Source organism: Gigantopelta aegis, chromosome 9 (assembly GCF_016097555.1).
Source record: "Gigantopelta aegis isolate Gae_Host chromosome 9, Gae_host_genome, whole genome shotgun sequence".
NCBI classification, from domain to species: Eukaryota; Metazoa; Mollusca; class Gastropoda; order Neomphalida; family Peltospiridae; genus Gigantopelta; species Gigantopelta aegis.
Window position 1 is genome coordinate 84,749,252 of NC_054707.1, and position 18,956 is coordinate 84,768,207.

The following is an 18,956-nucleotide window of genomic DNA, read 5'->3' on the forward strand; positions in this document are numbered from 1 at the left end:
GATCGAACCACCTCAGTGAATCCGTTCAACTGACTGGGGTTTTTCTCGTTCCAACCAGTGCACGGGTCAAAGGCCATGGTATGTGCGTTCTTGTCTGTGGGCAAGTGCATATGAAAGATCCCTTGCTGCATTAAGAAAATATCGCGGGTTTCCTCTATTGACTACGAGTCAGAATTACCAAATGTTTGACATCCAATAGCCGATGATTAATAATCAATGTGCTCGGAATATTCAAAATTCAATAGCATCAAAATTGCCCCCTCTCCCACCCACCACAACCATTTTCCTTTCCTGGGCCGAGGCACCTGCGCCCATAACAGGCGTGCGCTACATCTTGTTCTGAATGTGCAGGTAAAACCCTATGACTCTATTGGTAATTGTCTGTGATTAATTTCCCCTGCGCGTGCTGTAACCTCACCGTGGTGCAGGGGTGTAACATTCTCTTTGAGAATGGCCAATACAGCACACATTGAAGTTTTAGAGTAAAAGTCAGTATCTCTCTGTGATATTTGTATTTTGCACAGTTCTTTACACTGTTTTTATTTATATCTTGAATTTTTCTGTTGATGTTGATCATCACCTTATTTGTTTCCATTACCATAGTTTGACACCCAATAGCCGATGTATTTTTCGTGCTGGGGTGTCGTTAAACATTCATTCATTCGTTCATTCGTTCGTGATTAATTTATGGGAAATTTAACTGAAAATACTGACGTTTTCCTGAAAGTACAACTTGCAGCAATTCACTGGACTCAGTGTGACAAGTATCAACAATAATTTGTGAAATATCACATTTACCACAAGCAGTGTCCAGCATATTATTTTGTTTAGAATACCAGCTGAACGGTGTTGTAGTGGATTACATGAACCCATGGTCGGGCCACAAGGCTTCGGGTCCCTTCCGGTACTACAATCTTTCACCCTACTACAGTGCCTCAGCAAAAAAAAAAGAGAAAAAAAAAGAAGTAAATAAAAAAAAGAAAAAAAAAGAAAAAGAAAGAATAAATAAATAAAAATTGACAAGCTCGTAGTACTTGTGGGGCCCCTAGGCTTCAGCGTAGTTAGCCTTGTGGATAATACGGCCCTGCACGAAACTTGGAACAGAATCCCCACACTGACCATCAGTGTGATGATTGTTTCTCCCCTTTGATGATCCATGCATATATATATATATATATATATATATATATATATATATATATATATATATATATATATATATATATATATATATACTACTCAAAAGAATTTAAGGGTCAGACGATATTTTCGACATTATTTTCTGAATGTCAATTATATTAGCTAGACCATAATGTAACGCATGGTATTGTTCCATTTTGACGAAAGTGGGTCTAAGCAACTCATAAATGAATTAAAATCCACTGTCATTGACACTGTCGACTAGTTCTAATGGCGAAAACATGCTTACATTTGCACGTAAATTAGGGCGAAAGCGAAAGGTCTGCTAAGTGCCCATAACTTGCTTTTTCACAAAGCGCTTCATTTTCACGCTTTGCACGTGTATTCCATGTTCCCAATGCTGAATTTCCGTATAATTGGAGCTTGCGTTCGTGTACGGTGCACACTCCAAATTCGACAATGGTACGACTTCAACTGACTATCGAAGATCGAGGAAGGGCTATTGCTTGGCTTCAGGATGGCAATACGCAAAGAAATGTTGCTCTGAGACTTGGTGTCAGTCAGAGTGTCGTTGGCTGACTGTGGCAACGGTACCAAGCAACGAATTCTGTTCGAAATCATCCACGTTCGGGAAGACCCCGAAGCACTACAAATAGAGAGGACCGCTACATCACCAATATGGCTCTACGTCAACGCACAACCACTGCACGCCGATTACGTGACAATCTGCGGACTGCGACTGGAACTCGAGTGTCTGATCAAACCATACGCAATCGTCTGAGAGCCAATAATCTACGCTGCCGTCGCCAGGCTGTTCGACCACCACTCTTACCACGTCACAGAACGGCCAGACGTCACTGGTGCACGCTTCATCTGCGGTGGCAACGTGTTCAGTGGGGTCAAGTGATGTTCACTGATGAGTCCAGGTTTAGTCTCCAGTTCAACGACGGTCGGGTTCGTGTCTACAGACGTCCTGGGGAGCGCTTCGCTGACGTTAACGTTAGACAACGTCACCGGTTCGGTGGTGGCAGCATCATGGTGTGGGCGGCATCTCTATCCACCACAGGACCCCCCTCTATGTGGTGGATGGCAATCTGAATGGAATCCGCTATCTGAATGAGATTATCCGGCCGTTGGTTCTCCCAGGCCTTCAGCAGATTGGCGGCGGGGCAGTTCTGCAGGATGACAATGCCAGACCCCACCGCGCCAGGGTGGTAACAGACTTTCTCAGACAACAAGGTATCGCCAGAATGGATTGGCCAGCATATTCGCCTGACTTGGCCCCAATAGAGAAGGCTGGGACGAATTAGGCAGGAGAGTTCGGGATAACCATGCCCCTCCGGCCAACCTTCATGATTTGGGTCAACTTCTTATGGCAGAGTGGCAGGCCATTCCCCAAGAGTTCTTCAGATGTCTGATCAACAGCATGAGGCAACGATGTGTCGAGTGTATTCGCGCCAGGGGTGGATTCACACACTATTAAACGAATGTTCTAATGTGTAAAATCCATGTTTGACAACCTTCAACTTTGACAGCATGTCATGTGGCTTTCTTGTATACAGTGACGTTTATTTGTGGTTTTTTGAAAATATGGAACAATAAATAAAATTTTTTGGTGTAGTTTACATAATCAATCTAATACACTCTGAAACTTATTTGGTTATAAATTTTTGACCCTTAAATTCTTTTGAGTAGTATATATACATATATATATATATATATATATATGTGTGTGTGTATGTGTGTGTGTATGTGTGTGTATATATAGGTGTATATATAGGTGTGCGCCCCCCCCCCCCCCCCCTTTGGCAGCTTCCTACGGCCACTGCTGGTTTAGCCTAATATATTTTTAATTATGCTGTTCTAAGTCAAATTTTAATATATTTATCAATTTTTTTTTCTTTGAAGTCATTTAATATTTGGTTTTAATAATTTCTCTTAACTAATGGTTGGTTACACAGTGATTAATTTTTAAACAACTGGCCTGATTTGCATGCTTGGCAACGGTCGATTCAACCAATTGTCACATACAATGAAGGTGGCATGCTGCAACAGTGTGACGTCATCTGATCTCTCTCTCACACACACACACAAACACACACACGATAAGACCCTACTGCTCGGGGAGATTAAAAATCAAAACAAACGGAGCCCATTGATTTTGTTTATTCAAATTATTGCATTGACTTTTTAAAATCACCCATAAAAATGTAGTTAGTATTATTTAGCACAATTAATTTATTAATATATATCCAAAAGATAATAATTATTGCGAAGACTAATCGTCGAACAGTGCACTGGCTAGTACTTAATCCATTATGATGACCCAGACAATGTTAGAACTGTTCCTATACAAGACGCACGAGCTGCTTGACATGTTTTAGTTTTGACTTAGGCTTGTAGGTCAAAGAAAAAGCCGACATGAAATTGAGAACGTTTTATCTAAGCCAAATCGCAGTTATTTTCGTGTTACTACGTAATATTTGTAAAGTTTGTTTGTTTTATTTAACGACGCCACTAGAGCACAATGATTTTTTATCTTATTATCGGCTATTGGACGTCAAACATATGGTCTTTCTGACAATATTTTATGTTTTTTAGAGGAAACCCGCTGGCGCCACATAAGCTACTCTTTTTACGATAGGCAGCAAGGGATCTTTTATTTGTGCTTCCCACAGACAGAATAGCACAAACCATGGCCTTTGTTGAACCAGTTATTGATCACTGGTTGGTGCAAGTGGTTTACACCTACCCACTGAGCCTCGCGGAGCACTCACTCAGGGTTACTCAGGGTTTGGAGTCAGTATCTCGATTAAAAATACCATGCCTCGACTGGGATCTGAACCCAGTACCTACCAGCCTGTAGACCGATGGCCTAACCACGACGCCGGTACATAATATTTATTTATATTACTCGTTTTTACTGTGGTGTTCTTTAAAAATTTACCATTTATGAACATTTATCTGTACTTTAATATTGTTAGAAGTTAAAGTGCATTGTTTAATGACACTACTAGAATACATTGATCATAGGCTATTGGATGTCAAACACCACGTTGTCATCAGAAAAAACCCCGCTACATTTTTTTTCTGATGTAGCAAGGGATCTTTTTTATGCTTTTTCCCACAGACAAGAAAATACATAAGACAGCCTTTGACCAGATGTGGTGCACTAGTTGGAACGAGAAAAAAAATCCAATCAGGTGAATGGATACACCGATGTGGTTCGATCATGCGACCCAAGCACAGCAAGCGAGCACTCAACCGATGCCTCAAGATATTGAGTTGAAATATTGTGTACTTTTATTCTTAATTTATTTAGTATTTTTGTACTTACAATTTTGAATCAGTTGCTATTTTAACAATATTTGTCCTAATGCCTACAATTTTTACTAAATGTCGCAATTGGTGTGTGTGTGTGTGTGTGTGTGTGTGTGTGTGTGAAACAAAGTGAATATTTCCTTTTCTGAACAGATCGGGCCCTTTTAAGGGCAACTATGGGCAACCTAGGGAGACATCTTAACTCCAACAAGGTCCCAGTAACAAGCTACTCTCGGCATACTAAGTTCAAAAATATATATAGCTCCCCATTTCCATTTAGGCGGACCGTTCAAAAATGCGTCAAATTTCCTACATTCAATTATGCTTAATCCTACGGGATATCCCAAATGCCATAGCACCAAAACCACCTCCACCTGCTACCGATTGGATGTGCTACTCTCTTACACCTGCAAGTGCAGACAGTCCCCTCTCCCACCCACCCCAACCCTTTCCTGCCCTGGACGGAGGAGCCAGCTGAGGCTGGCACCTGTGCCCATGACAGGCATGCGCTAAAACAGCTTGCTCTGAATGTGCACGTTAAACCCTATGACCTGACATAACCTGATTATGAAAGCACTCCGTTTAAAATTTCAGTCAGGTCAAGTCATATTTAAAGTGCACATTCAGAACAATTTTGGTTCTTATTGACAAACAAAATTTGAGACCACTGTCTGCATTTTTATTTTTGGTGAACCCTCTAAATTTGTGCACAACTGTTAATCTAGTGTTCACTTGTTTGGCTGAATTGGCTGTATTGCATTTCCCCTTCCCCTCCTACTATGTAACCATTAAAGGGACATTCCCGACTTTGCTGCAATTTTTAAGATGTTATTGACTAACACATACTTTTTAACGATTGTAATTACATATCAAACATATTTTTCTGCATAAAATATTAGTGGCTGTATATTAAACGTGTTTCTGATCGTTCTAATAGTTGTACTAGGTTAAATTTCATTTTATTTCCTAAAAAAAATTTTTTTCGTATGTACGAAATTATTTGAAGACAAAATCCAGTTTGGGCTTCTTACAAATATTAAGACAACCAGAAACACATTGAATATACAGACAATGATATTCTAAACGAGAAAATATATTTAATATGCAAATTTAATCGTAGAAATATTTTATTTGTCGGAAACTTCTTATAATGCAGCAAACTCAGGAATGTCCCTTTTATATCCTAAAAGGTACCGACATAATAGTCCTCATTCTCCCACTTTTCCAGTTACTCTGTTCAGAAGGCCGGAAATGTGACATTTTAACCCCTGAAATTCAAACTTGTCTCAGAGAAGCAGGTTCAGACGGTGAAATATATTTATTTTCATCTCCCAGGCCATTGAACCGACACCATGCCCCCACCCTCTCCACGGCTTTCAAATACACCCCACGGTCATTGTTATAGGCTACATCCCTCCCCACCCCACCCCCAGAAAAAAATCAAAATAAAAGATTTTCACTTCAATTTTATTATTTATAAATATCTCCCCCCCCCCCCCCCCCCCCCCCCCCCCCCCCCCCCCCCCCCCCCCCCCCCCCCCATGATAGTACATACTTAGTAGCTGGAACGAGACATAATCCCACTGGCGGGGATCGACCACGATTCTAGACTTAAATGAATGCGTCCGAGCAAGGCACAAGACAACTTCATCCTTCCTGCACCGGCAGTAAGAGGACTACCCCTATTCCAAGATTGGATTGACAAAATGAAGCTTGATCGTGACCGCACAGTCCTTGCAATATTAAAGCAACAGATAAAACAACAACAACAAACATACCAAAAAACCCAACAACAAACAAACAAAAAAAAACCCCAACAACCCCGTATTCAAAATCCAGTTGACAAACTTGTTTTTATGTCATTTTCTGCATCTGCACATGCACATGTATGCAGGTGTTCATGTGTATTGCATCACAATCAGGTGTACGTACATGTGTTCTTACCATCTCTCCATACAGCCCACCAAAGCAAGTACAAAGCTACACAGCAAAGAGCCATAAAAGCGTATTGCGTAATGTGTATTCAGTTCAAAGAGCGTGCATGTTCATGTAAAGTACGTAATTCGACAGTATTGTTCTGCTTGCTAACGCTTGGTGCCTGTGTTAAAGGGACATTCCTGAGTTTGCTGCATTGTAAGATGTTTCCCACTAATAAAATATTTCTACGATTAAACTTACATATTAAATATATTTTCTTGTTTAAAATATCAGTGTCTGTATATTCAATGTGTTTCTATTTGTAAGAAGCCCAAACTGGAATTTGTCTTAAAGGGACACAAATATTTTAGGAAATAAAATGAAATTTACACATATTAGAATGATCAGAAACACATTTAATATATAGCCACTAATATTTTATGCATAAAAATATATTTGATATATAATTACAATTGTTAAAAAGTATCTGTTAGTCAATAACATCTTAAAAATTGCAGCAAAGTCGCGAATGTCCCTTTAACAAAGTAGCTCGCAGACGAAACGACTCGTGATCGTTGGTCAAATCGGCGGTAAACATACATGTATAGAGGATAATAAACGAGTTACCAGTTATTATCAAATTTATGTCTCGAGTGAAATAATAAATAATGATATTGGTACAACTAGTGGAGAATACACATGCAAAATAAACAGCTCCAGATAAAACCTGTAACCTAAGTTCCTTTTGCAAATCACGTAAACACATTTATGTAACTAAGCATATCACAGACCGGCGATCGTTTGTAACTTTGGCGGTATAAACACACACACTGGTGTGCATGTATGGCTACTGGTGAAAAAAAGGGGTATTTTATTATGGGGTGTTTTTCCAAATCGAACTGAATGGATAAAATTAGCATATAAATATATGACATAAAAAAACTAAAATAATAATAGTAATAAAAAAAAAAATGGAATATTTTCCCCAAATCAAATTGTATGGTTTAACATTGAAAAAAATGTATACACACACAAACAAACAACATTAAAGAGAGATATCTACAACGACAGTCCTAGAAAAAGAAAATATACATATAGCTGTAATACAAACAGCCCCTGTACCGAAATTCTTTTTGGAAATCACTCCAGCACACATTTATTAAACAAAGCTCGTAAACGACATGTAACCCGCGATCGTTGGTAAAATCGGCGGTAAACGTATACAGGTAATATTGGTACAATTAGTGGAGGAAAAGGTAAATGGGTGATAGAATACATTTTCCACAACAGCTCCAGATAAAACCTGTACCCATGTCCTTTTTGAAATCACGCCAACACACATTTATTTAACAAAGTTCGTAAACGACATGTAACCCGCGATCGTTGTGATCGTCGGTCAAATCGCGGTACACGTTTACAGGTAATATTGGTACAATTAGTGGAGGAAAAGGTAAATGGGTGATAGAGAAAATACATCTGCAACAACAATAGCTCCAGATAAAACCTGTACCCATGTTCATTTTGGAAATCACGCCAACACACATTTATTTAACAAAACTCGTAAACGACATGCAACCCGCGATCGTTGGGATCGTTGGTCACATCGGTGGTGAATATACAATGAGATTTGTAGTCACATGTTATTATTATTGTTGAAAACTTTAACGAAGACACACAAAAAAATAAAGTAAATACTACAATATACTACTTGCTCCCAAATTTCTGGCAGCACCTGAAAAGGTATCATAAAACATATCAATAGACTTAGCGGGGATCAAATACCATATATGTAATGTATTTTATTGGCCAAACAAGAAAATTATTAAAATTTGAAAACTAACACCCCAGCGAACAGATTCGACATCCCAGGCCTGTGGGAATTTAGGTGGACGGGGGGGGGGGAGAGCGGAGCAGCCCACCCCGCTTGCACTCGAGGACAAAAATAAAGTAAAAATATGGTCTGTGTCCGATCTCCACACCATGGGGGTTGTGATCCCCCGCTAAGTTGTGCACCCTCCCCCAGATATTATTCCTACGGACCTGGGAACCTGATTCCCTCCAACAAATAAAACAATATCCATAGCTGCCCATGACAATCGTCGCGTAGGCAAAAGCAAACTTATTATTATTTTTAAATATTTATTAACACGCAGTATCCCCCCCCCCCTCCTTTTAAAAACACTTATTTTTATCATTTTCTCTTTTATTATTATTATTATTTATTTAACTTTTTAAAATGTAGTAAACGTAAAAACAGATTCGACATCCCCTCACAAATGAAATGAACTGTCCACTGCTGTGCTAATTATCACGTACGCAAAAGCAAGCTTATTCTTTCGTTTCCCCCTTTTTCTTTCGATTTCACTTCTTTCCTTAGTAAACCGAAGAACTCTTCCTTCTCCATACACTCCTGTTCATTGTTTGTTTATTGTAATCGTTTCCCACTGAATGATTTACAAGGGCTATTGGTTAATAAAAATCTATTATTTAATTATTATTTTCAATGTAGTGCGAATGCCTTGTAAACACGTCAATCGCGATTTAAAAACTTCCACGTGAAATATATATATATATATATATTATTATTTTTTTAAACTTTTTTTTTACTTCATAACATCATGTAGTGGCAATTGTCAACCCACAAAAAAAGCTTAGAGGCTCAAATCAAGTAGCTCGTGCACGTTTTCAGTGTCTGCAGCTACTGCCGATCAACCGTCTAAACAGGAAATTTTAACATTTTGCCGACTAGTCTAGACACCGTCTAGCTTGGACGGAGTCGCCATCTAGACGCAATTATGGTTGGTTCGCGTACTGGACATCTTTGAATTCACTGACATAAAATGTTTTAAGACATCAAAAATATGTCTCTATGTTAAATGGGAGTGGAGATATATAAAGAAAATATATGAAAATTATAACCATTTTAAATCTCAAGATGGCTGACATGATAGGGTCAGAAAAAAAGGCTACCAATGGATTTCTGGTTCAGGTAGGTCATGGGAACATATGACAAAAAAATTATAATTTGAGCTAAAAAAATGCAACCTTAAAAAATTGAACGCTACTACCTGGACCATAATTTGTAATACCTTGACAATTTGTCAAACGTGTTTATTCCATGTGGCATACTAAGTATCAATTTCCCAATGATGATTTGAGCAAGTCTATCCCACTCCTCTTGCAGCGACTGGTCAGGTTCAGCTAAAATAGCCGGTGGCCGTTGCCATACACCTTGAAACACAAACCGTCGACCAGCACAGTGAGCAAGTGAGTACACGGGACAACAATCGGTGCCAGTATGTTATCCTGGTAATACTGACCAGTGACCCTCCGTTGAGCACTATGGAGTGGTGTTCTGTCAGTCGTAGTGATGCCTATCCAAGAAGTCCAGAGTGAATCTGGCCTCTGGACATTACACGAGACCACTGATGATTCACCCAGTTTCTACGCTGTGTACACCATTGGCGCCTGTTTACCATGTGGCGATTTGTTAACGGTGGCACAACACGTGGTCACCGAGCATGCAGATGGGCTGCAAGTAGACGATTTTTAATCATCTGACCTGTCACTTGGAACACAGTAGCTTGGTGTAACTGTGCAGCGATATGAGTCGCTGTTTGAGCTTGATTTCATATAACCTGGGTTTTGTGTCTGCTGCTATCTGTTCCATAGTCTGCAGATCACAAACGGAGAAACATTGAACATATTGGGTACATTACGCCGAATTTTACCAGTTTGAAGCATGCCCTAAGCACTAAGGTGTTCTTCACGTCGAAGACACCGCATCACTAATTCAAAGACAAACAATGCAAATCATCTGAGAACAAAAGTTAAAGGATCTTGAAATTCAGCAAAATTAACAGCAGTAATCACTCAAACAGATTTATCAACCGCTCTGTGAAGTGTCAAAATTGCGAATGACTCCCTACCCACGTGTATGGGGCTATTGTGTGTTGCACGTGCACATTTTTGGCTGTGTTCTTTCCTAGAAAGTCATTTTTGAAAGCTGATCATTGGTAATGACATTTGCATTTTAAATGCCCCTACGTTTTTTTTTAAAGGATATATATATATATATATATATAATATATATATATATATATATATATAAATTCAAATGAAGCTTGTTATCGGTGTGCCGCTAGAGTGCTCTATACTGTTACAGTAGAGCGGTTACACATATAATAATAACTTGGATATATTATATTTTGACTTCCATGATTTATTTACATACAATACTGTTTCGTACAGGTCGCGATGTTTGTGCGAACCTGCACTCTTCAGTGCATAGACCAGAGTGATTTGTATAGAACATTAATTACGGCAACGTGTCTCTTCTAATCATGTTAAATTACTCAAGAACTGGTCAGCAAATGTAGACACAAAGACAAATACCTCTTGAGTAATTTAACATGATTAGAAGAGACACGTTGCCGTAATTAATGTTCTATACAAATCACTCTGGTCTATGCACTGAAGAGTGCAGGTTCGCACAAACATCGCGACCTGTACGAAACAGTATTGTATGTAAATAAACCATGGAAGTCAAAGTATAATATATCCAAGTTATTATTATTATATATATATATATATATATATATATATATATATATATATATATATATATATATATATATATATATTTATCATATAATATCTTACATTTTCAGTGCAATCAAAGTATGTGATATTTTTCAGATCACATACTTTAAGAATTTGATAACTTTGCAAATTAGATGTAAATTAGTCGAGGTCTCGGCACTAGGTTTATTGACATTTAAGCAAACGTACTTGGGTGACACTCCATGATTGACGTATGCATTCATAGTCATCAAATAAAAACATTTCAATGGCAATTTGACACTGAAAGCTGTCCAGCATTTAGAAAACAAAAAACGTTAGACATAACTTTATTTTGATGTAAGGACATCCAAAATGATGTCATTTGAGTTTGACGTCATTTCCATTAAAAAATACACCGCGTCACATATTCTTACGTCATTTGAATATCTAGTAATGGCGGACTGGAATTAAAGTTGTGTGTACAGTTTACAAAAAAACTTTGTATTAAGCTTGAGCTTATATGATAAAGAGATTATTACCCTCGTGTATTTCGGTATCATCAATATCATATATTAGGAATAAAAATAATTTATTATGCTCGCATAATACAATATTTATTCCTAATATATGATATTGACGATACCGAAAAACACTCTGGTAATAACCTCTATATATATAATAAAATAATTAAATATTAATGCTTAAATGACTCCCCACACGTGATCCAAGTGAAGGGAATGAAATAAATGATGTAGAGAAGATAAAGTGAGATAACCTACTGGGTCGTGGAGTTTGAGAATGGCACACTGTAAGATGAGCAAGTCTCGTGAGAAAGCCAGCCTGGTGGAGGAGATCTGCTCAAAGACTTGAGCCAACACAGCCGAGGCAGTCGAACTGGTAAACAGATGACTGCATTGAAGCTGGCGAGTCGCATCAGCAACTACAAAAAAAACATGTAGATATATATATATATATATATAGAATTCATCACAAGTATTTTTTAATATGAAAAATGTCAACAGAGTCTATGTTAATCAGTATTTGTCGAGGTTCTGCCATGGTAAATATGGTAAATAGTGGTTGAGGAAAGACAGTAAATAGTGGTCGAGGAAAGACAGTAAATAGTGGTTGACGAAAGGCAGTAAATAGAGGTCACGGAAAGGCAGTAAATAGAAGTCGAGGAAAGGCAGTAAATAGAGGTCGAGAAAAGGCAGTAATTAGAGGTCGCAGAAAGGCAGTAAATAGTGGTCGTGGAAAGGCAGTAAATAGTGGTCGTGGAAAGGCAGTAAATAGAGGTCGAGGAAAGGCAGTAAATAGAGGTCGTGGAAAGGCAGTAAATAGAGGTTGTGGAAAGGCAGTAAATAGAGGTCGAGGAAAGGCAATAAATAGAGGTCAAGGAAAGGCAGTAAATATTTGAGGAAAGACAGTAAATAGTGGTCGCGGAAGGCAGTAAATAGTGGTCGCGGAAAGGCAGTAAATAGAGGTCGTAGAAAGGCAGTAAATAGAGTTTGAGGAAAGGCAATAAATAGTGGTTGCGGTAAGGCAGTAAATAGAGTTTGAGGAAAGACAGTAAATAGTGGTCAGGGAAAGGCAGTAAATAGAAGTCGTGGAAAGGCAGTAAATAGAGGTCGAGGAAAGACAGTAAGTGGTGGTCACAGAAAGGCAGTAAATAGTGGTCAAGGAAAGGCAGTAAATAGACGTCACGGAAAGGCAGTAAATAGAGGTCATGGAAAGGCAGTAAATAGAGGTCGAGGAAAGGCAGTAAACAGTGGTTGAGGAAAGAAAGTAAATAGAGGTTGCAGAAAGGCAGTAAATAGAGGTCACAGAAAGGCAGTAAACAGAGGTCAGGCAGTAAACAGAGGTTGCATTGTTAGAGTGTCGTAAGCCAGACTGACCTGAGTCGTCCATCATTTCGTCTTCGCGGCCCTCAGGTTGCAGGTCCAACATCTTGAGCAAGACGTGCAGTGCAGGCAGCAGTCTGCGCACCTCCTGTAGGCGAGGTATCACATACGGATCCAGGCACTCGGAGCTCTCGCCACTGACAAGCAAAACGAAACATGTTGTAAACACCAAACATACATTATGTGATGACATTTCAGAGCAGATGTTAACAAGTCTGTTGAATGAACTGCCTCGCCTATAACGAACGTACTTGCTCTCATCACAGCTGCATCCATTAGATCTATATATCAATGCTGGTTTATAAAACAAAATTTAAAAATAATTATTCAATAAAAAAAATTAATAAACACTTTAGTTTAATTAACTGAAATATTTTGTCACATGAATTGTGATGAACATCCATGGGTGCAGCTATTAACAAGGTTTCACTGATCTAAGACAGTTTGTGAGAAATGGTGAAAAACAAAAATTTAATGTTAAGCAAAAAACAAATACTGTTTGTCTTCGTCTGGAAGTCAAATTTTTTTAAAGCTAAGATATATGGTATATTTTAATAAAAAATTGTTTAATCAATTCATTTTTAATTCTTTTAACATGCATTGTTGTAAATTTCCATAGAAACAACTATAAAATAAATTCCATCGATATATGACTTAAAGTTTGTGAAAATTGGAACTACATGTACATGCAAACCATTAATGCTAAGCTAAACGCACACATTTTAATCAGAAATGTTTAGTTAATTAATTTTTAATTCTTTTCACATATGACGAATATCCATGGGTGCAACTAAAAACAGGTTTAACTGACCTAGGACTTAGAGTTTGTGAGCAAATGATGTAAGTGTGAAAATCTAACTTTAAACTTTAATGCAAAAGTTGACAAATTCACCGCCACTACACTACACTACACTAACCTACAAACTACACTACTATACAATACACACTAAACTACACTACACACTAAACTACACTACACACTAAACTACACTGACATCGCCCCAGTCAGAAAAGTATTACCTATAAGTCTCGTTTTCACCTTGTACAGGTGAGACAATAAAACTAAATATATTGTAAACAGCAAACAGATGGGATGACATTTTAGAGAACATTAACAAAAAAACTAAATTTTGTCAGTAGAAACATTTTAATAATAATAAAACAAAAAATGCAATGTGACCATGGTGCAATATAAAAGCCTAACTATTATTCTTATGGCAGACTGGAATATAGCAAGACAACAATTCCTAATGACTTTAAACAATATACATACTTGCTATTGCAAAACAAAAATTCTGCAGCTTTTTCTGCCAGTGACTTTGGTGATTCCATCATGATGAGATTTGCTTCAAACTGAGCACACAGCTCCTCAGTCATAGCCTCCCTGATGAGACACACGCAGTCACAAATCTGTTTAACATCCTGGCTCAGTGCGTAGTCTAGAAGCAGAACACAATACAATAACTGTGTTATGGACATTCCTCATTTTAGAAATATGTTTAAATTCCTGGCTCAGTGCATAGTCTAGAAGCAGAACATAATACAATAACTGTGTTATGGACATTCCTCATTTTAGAAATATGTTTAAATTCCTGGCTCAGTGCCTAGTCTAGAAGCAGAACATAATACAATAACTGTGTTATGGACATTCTCATTTTAGAAATATGTTTAAATTCCTGGCTCAGTGTGTAGTCTAGTAGCAGAACATAATACAATAACTAAATTTTTTTGTTCATATTTCGATGAAACAAAAGCCACGCCTACTACCCCCCCCCCCCCCCGACTCACACTACTTTTGTGCAACAAGCCAGATTATTCAGGCAACCATATTTAGATATTTTGAAAAACCCCACAAAATGTATACGATAATTAATGGAAAATGCTACAGCAGAGAAGATCTATACGCATTGATTTAAAAAAAAAAAAAGCTTACGTGTAAGCGATGTTCTACAGCTGTTGGCGAAAATTAAATGGTTCCACCGACAGCATAAATGTTAGACACATTCCCTTCATTCACTTTTATAAAATATAAACTAAACATGAATAGGTCAATTCCTTCCAATATAACTAAATGATCCATAAAAATGCACAGCAGGTAGAGGAAATGGCGTCGCTTATCAAAATTACGTCATTTACCAAATGACGTCATTTACAAAAAACACCTGATTCAAATAATAGTGAATGAAAGTTTGCATTCTTATGCGACATAAATATCAATGAAGTTTACACAAACAATACTACAGGCGTATTTAAAGCTAAACAAAATAAATTCATTTATGTATTGTTAAAGTATGCAAATAAATTTAATTATAAGATTTGACCGCAATTATTTTTTGCTTTATGCAAGTATGAACCGAAAAAACGATGTGCACACTTTTGTATGACCCACTATGCGGAGTCATAAAGTGCACACAGTTTTTTGGGTTCATACTTGCATGAACCAAAAAATAATTGCGGTCAATTCTTAATTGAACAGGTCTATGAGGTACTGAGGAGTAACTCTGTTTAGTGTTTTATATACAAGAATGGCTTTTTGATATTCGACTCTTAAATTCTGCCAATAGCCGATGTATTTTTCGTGCTGGGGTGTCGTTAAACATCAGTGTTCAAGATTAAAAGTTTTGGGCAGTATCCCAGTTGGATACTAACAATTCAAAATCTGGTATCCCACCTGAGAATTTAGTATCCCACTTAAATGAAATTCATAAATAACATTATAACAAATTTGGACGACACCGTTCTCGTTCCCAATCTATTGCTATACCGCAATCAAAATCGCAGAATTCGTGAAATTCGCAATCAAACGGAATTGGCAAAAATATTTGCTGCATCTATTTTTGCGTAATACTGACATAAATTAATATTTAGCAGTAATCAATAAGCGTTTCTGACATTACTAGCGATAAACCTACCTGTATCAATTTTCTGCAGATGTGGAATCGATCAATATCTCAAATAAAATTGAAGGGAGGAAACATCCCACAAAAACAATAGCGACTTAGCGGTTCCCAGCATTAGACTGGGTACGAGTTGGGGGGAGATATTGTTACGGCATGGCATTAGACTGAGTAAGAGCTCAAAAATACTGTTACTTAACTTCACCAGTAAAAGACGACTTTCACTGTTTCAGCTAAAAATAAAAATGCAGTATTAATAAAACCAAGAACCGTATATGGTATCCCGGTGGGATACTGGGTTCTTGAAGTCTGGTATCCAAAATTAAATTCTGGTATCCCCGGGATACTGGGATACCGTTAATCTCGAACACTGAACATTCATTCATTCATTCATTCATTCATTTGACTCTTCTGTTTATTTTTAGCCACTTTAGTTCATGAAAAAGTAAATCAGTTGGATCATCAGGTGATTTGTCAAAAATAATATGTGCCGTTTTTTTTTTTTTAATTTATTTATTTTAAGTCTAATTTAGAACAATTTCCCCATATACTACTTGATATAGTCAAGCAGTAATCGAATAATGGTTGAATATAAGCATTAAAATAAAGTATTCTAATGTTTAGAGGAAGACACTTCTTTATTTTTGCAAGCAGAGTCATTTTTGAAGTTAGTGCTTTACATACCTCATCAACTTGTGTATCCCATTGAAGGAAACTGTCTATATATACCCCAAGGAGCTTATGACTCGATACTTGCTCTATTTGTGTGTCATTACATCTTAATTCTATATCTTTTTGTTTTATATGAGATAATTTTGGGGCAGTAGTTATTAAAGAACTTTTTGTTTTGTTCTTATTCAGAAACATGTTGTTGTTTTTACACCAAGCTTCAATGCTTTTCATATCTTTATTTAATTTATATTTTATAATGTCTATTGATGGGCCTGAGACATGTATCGTTGTATCATCTGCAAACATGTCTACATGTGATTCAGTAATAGCTAATGAAGGTCATTTATCAATATAAGAAAGAGTAAGGGTCCAAGTACTGAGCCCTGTGGTACAACTGCTCTAACATTTAAATAAGATGATTGAGTATTCCCTATGTATACTTGCTGTTTTTTGTTTTGGAGATAGGACTTTATTAACTTTATGGAACCTTCATCAAAATTGTAGCATTTCAGTTTAGAAACAAGATTTTTATGGTCAACCAAACTGAATGCTTTTTTAAAATCAAGAAAAATTACTCCTGTTAAATTTCCATTATTACTTTCTTTTAACCAAAGGTCTGTGATATTTATAAGAGCTGACTGACATGAGTGAAATCTTCGAAAACCAGATTGTTCATTGTGAATGAGGTCATTATCATTTAGGTATGAGGATATCAAATACTTTTGATAATGTTGATAAAACTGATATTGGTCTATAATTGCTAGAGTTATCTTTTGCACCATGTTTAAAAATAGCTGTTACTTTTCCACATTTTAGAAGGTCTGGGTAAGAATTTGTTTTAATACTTATATTAATAATATGGGTTACTGACTGTGTAATAACAGATGCGGTAAGCTTTAATAATTTGGGACCAATATTATCAACACCTACTGTTTTTTTCACATTTAAGTTCAACAATGTATTGAGAACCTCTGCGTTTGATATAGCCCTAAAAGTAAATGGAGACACATCTGATAATTGACAGGATACTACATACTACAACCTCTAATATTCCAGTCTTAAGGCACTGGTTGGAATTGGGAAAGATCCTGTTTTAAAGTTAACAAGTTCTTACCAGTATACTTCACACAGCCCCCAAAATGATTGATACAAGACTAAAATATGAGTGGCCATTATAAGTAGCATTTATAGAGTTCTTTCAAAATACAGTCAGACCTCGTTACAACAACCGTCATTACTACATTTACACCATCCGACCACAAATTGTCGGGAACGAACATACACCAATGTAATTCACAACTTCCGACATCGACAGAGCAAATTAGGAACAAACGTGCACCTAACATATAAAAACAGCTCTTTACAATGACAATACATAATCACAGATGCCGTAGTACTATGGCAGTACACACAGCCATTTGGCATCCTTAATCTTGTTGCTAGCCAACAGTCACATGATGTCTGAGTTACCGACGTATATTGCTTTTGAACATAAGCCTTTCGTCATTCAATTAAAGGATTAACTTCGAACAATCAAGTTTACTATTTTTATGACATTTTGTAAATGAAATAGGTACCAATCGATTAGATCGACTGTGAATGCACTTTGATTAATAATAATATAATAATTTATTTAATGATGGTCTGTGATCCATCCCCGTCGGTGGAACCATTGGGCTATTTCTCATTCCAGCCAGTGCACCACGACTGGTATATTAAATGCTTTGGTATGTGTTATCATGTCTGTAGGATGGTGCATATAAATGATCACTTGCTACTATTGACACCCAATAGCCGATGATTAATAAATCGCTATAACGACAATTTCGATATAACGACAAAGTGAGCCAGGGACGAACGTGGTCATTGTAACGAGGTCTGACTGTATATCTAACAAGCAAACAGACCGGCTAATGGGCTAAGTGCCGGCCAGAAAGGACATTGTGTACATTTTTGTATTCCTCATATGTATGTTAAAAAACAAGTTTTGATAAACAGCTTTCTAGTGGTGTGTTTGGCAAATATGGGGTTCAAAGTAGTTCCTCCTCCCAACAACATGGAAGAACCTTTTAACTGATGATACAACTTGCAACTTGGCAAGTAATCTCACCATCAAAGTCAAAGTTGATCTCTAACAGTACAATATAACTATATACAAAATATCAGCTCATTATCCTGAGGCATTGCGAAAACATTTCCTGAAAACTATATGTTGGACAGATGGACAGATGGACGAGTATAGGATTAATAAAGAAACTAAAAGAGTGTTGTGATATTTGGACAAGTTAATGTTAATTCTAACCCAACTTGTGGTGTTCTTTCTTGAACTAATATCAAATGGAATAATGAAAAACATTAAAATCATAACTGTTGTGGTATGGACAAGTTCCATAAGAGGAGACGACATGGGGGTAAATGAGGACCCGGGGGAGGTTGAGGGCAGGTAAGATAATGAAGACTAATATCCCTTTCCTCACTTTGTTCCTACACACAAGCTAGGAATATGACAAATGTTTTAACATTGAAATGCACTAAAGTCAGGCCT

The 18,956-nt window shown here is 37.2% G+C and overlaps 1 protein-coding gene across 1 annotated transcript in view; it reads right to left on the reverse strand.

The window, feature by feature from the left end:
• LOC121380558 (nuclear pore complex protein Nup160-like) overlaps positions 1-18,956 on the reverse strand; it is a 198,976-nt gene that overhangs the window by 84,187 nt on the left and 95,833 nt on the right. Inside the window, exons 16-18 of the mRNA XM_041509426.1 lie at positions 14,116-14,281; positions 12,837-12,979; positions 11,721-11,881 (exon numbers count right to left, since the gene is read on the reverse strand). Coding sequence (XP_041365360.1) covers positions 11,721-11,881; positions 12,837-12,979; positions 14,116-14,281 — 470 coding nt within the window. The remainder of the gene's footprint in view (positions 1-11,720; positions 11,882-12,836; positions 12,980-14,115; positions 14,282-18,956) is intronic.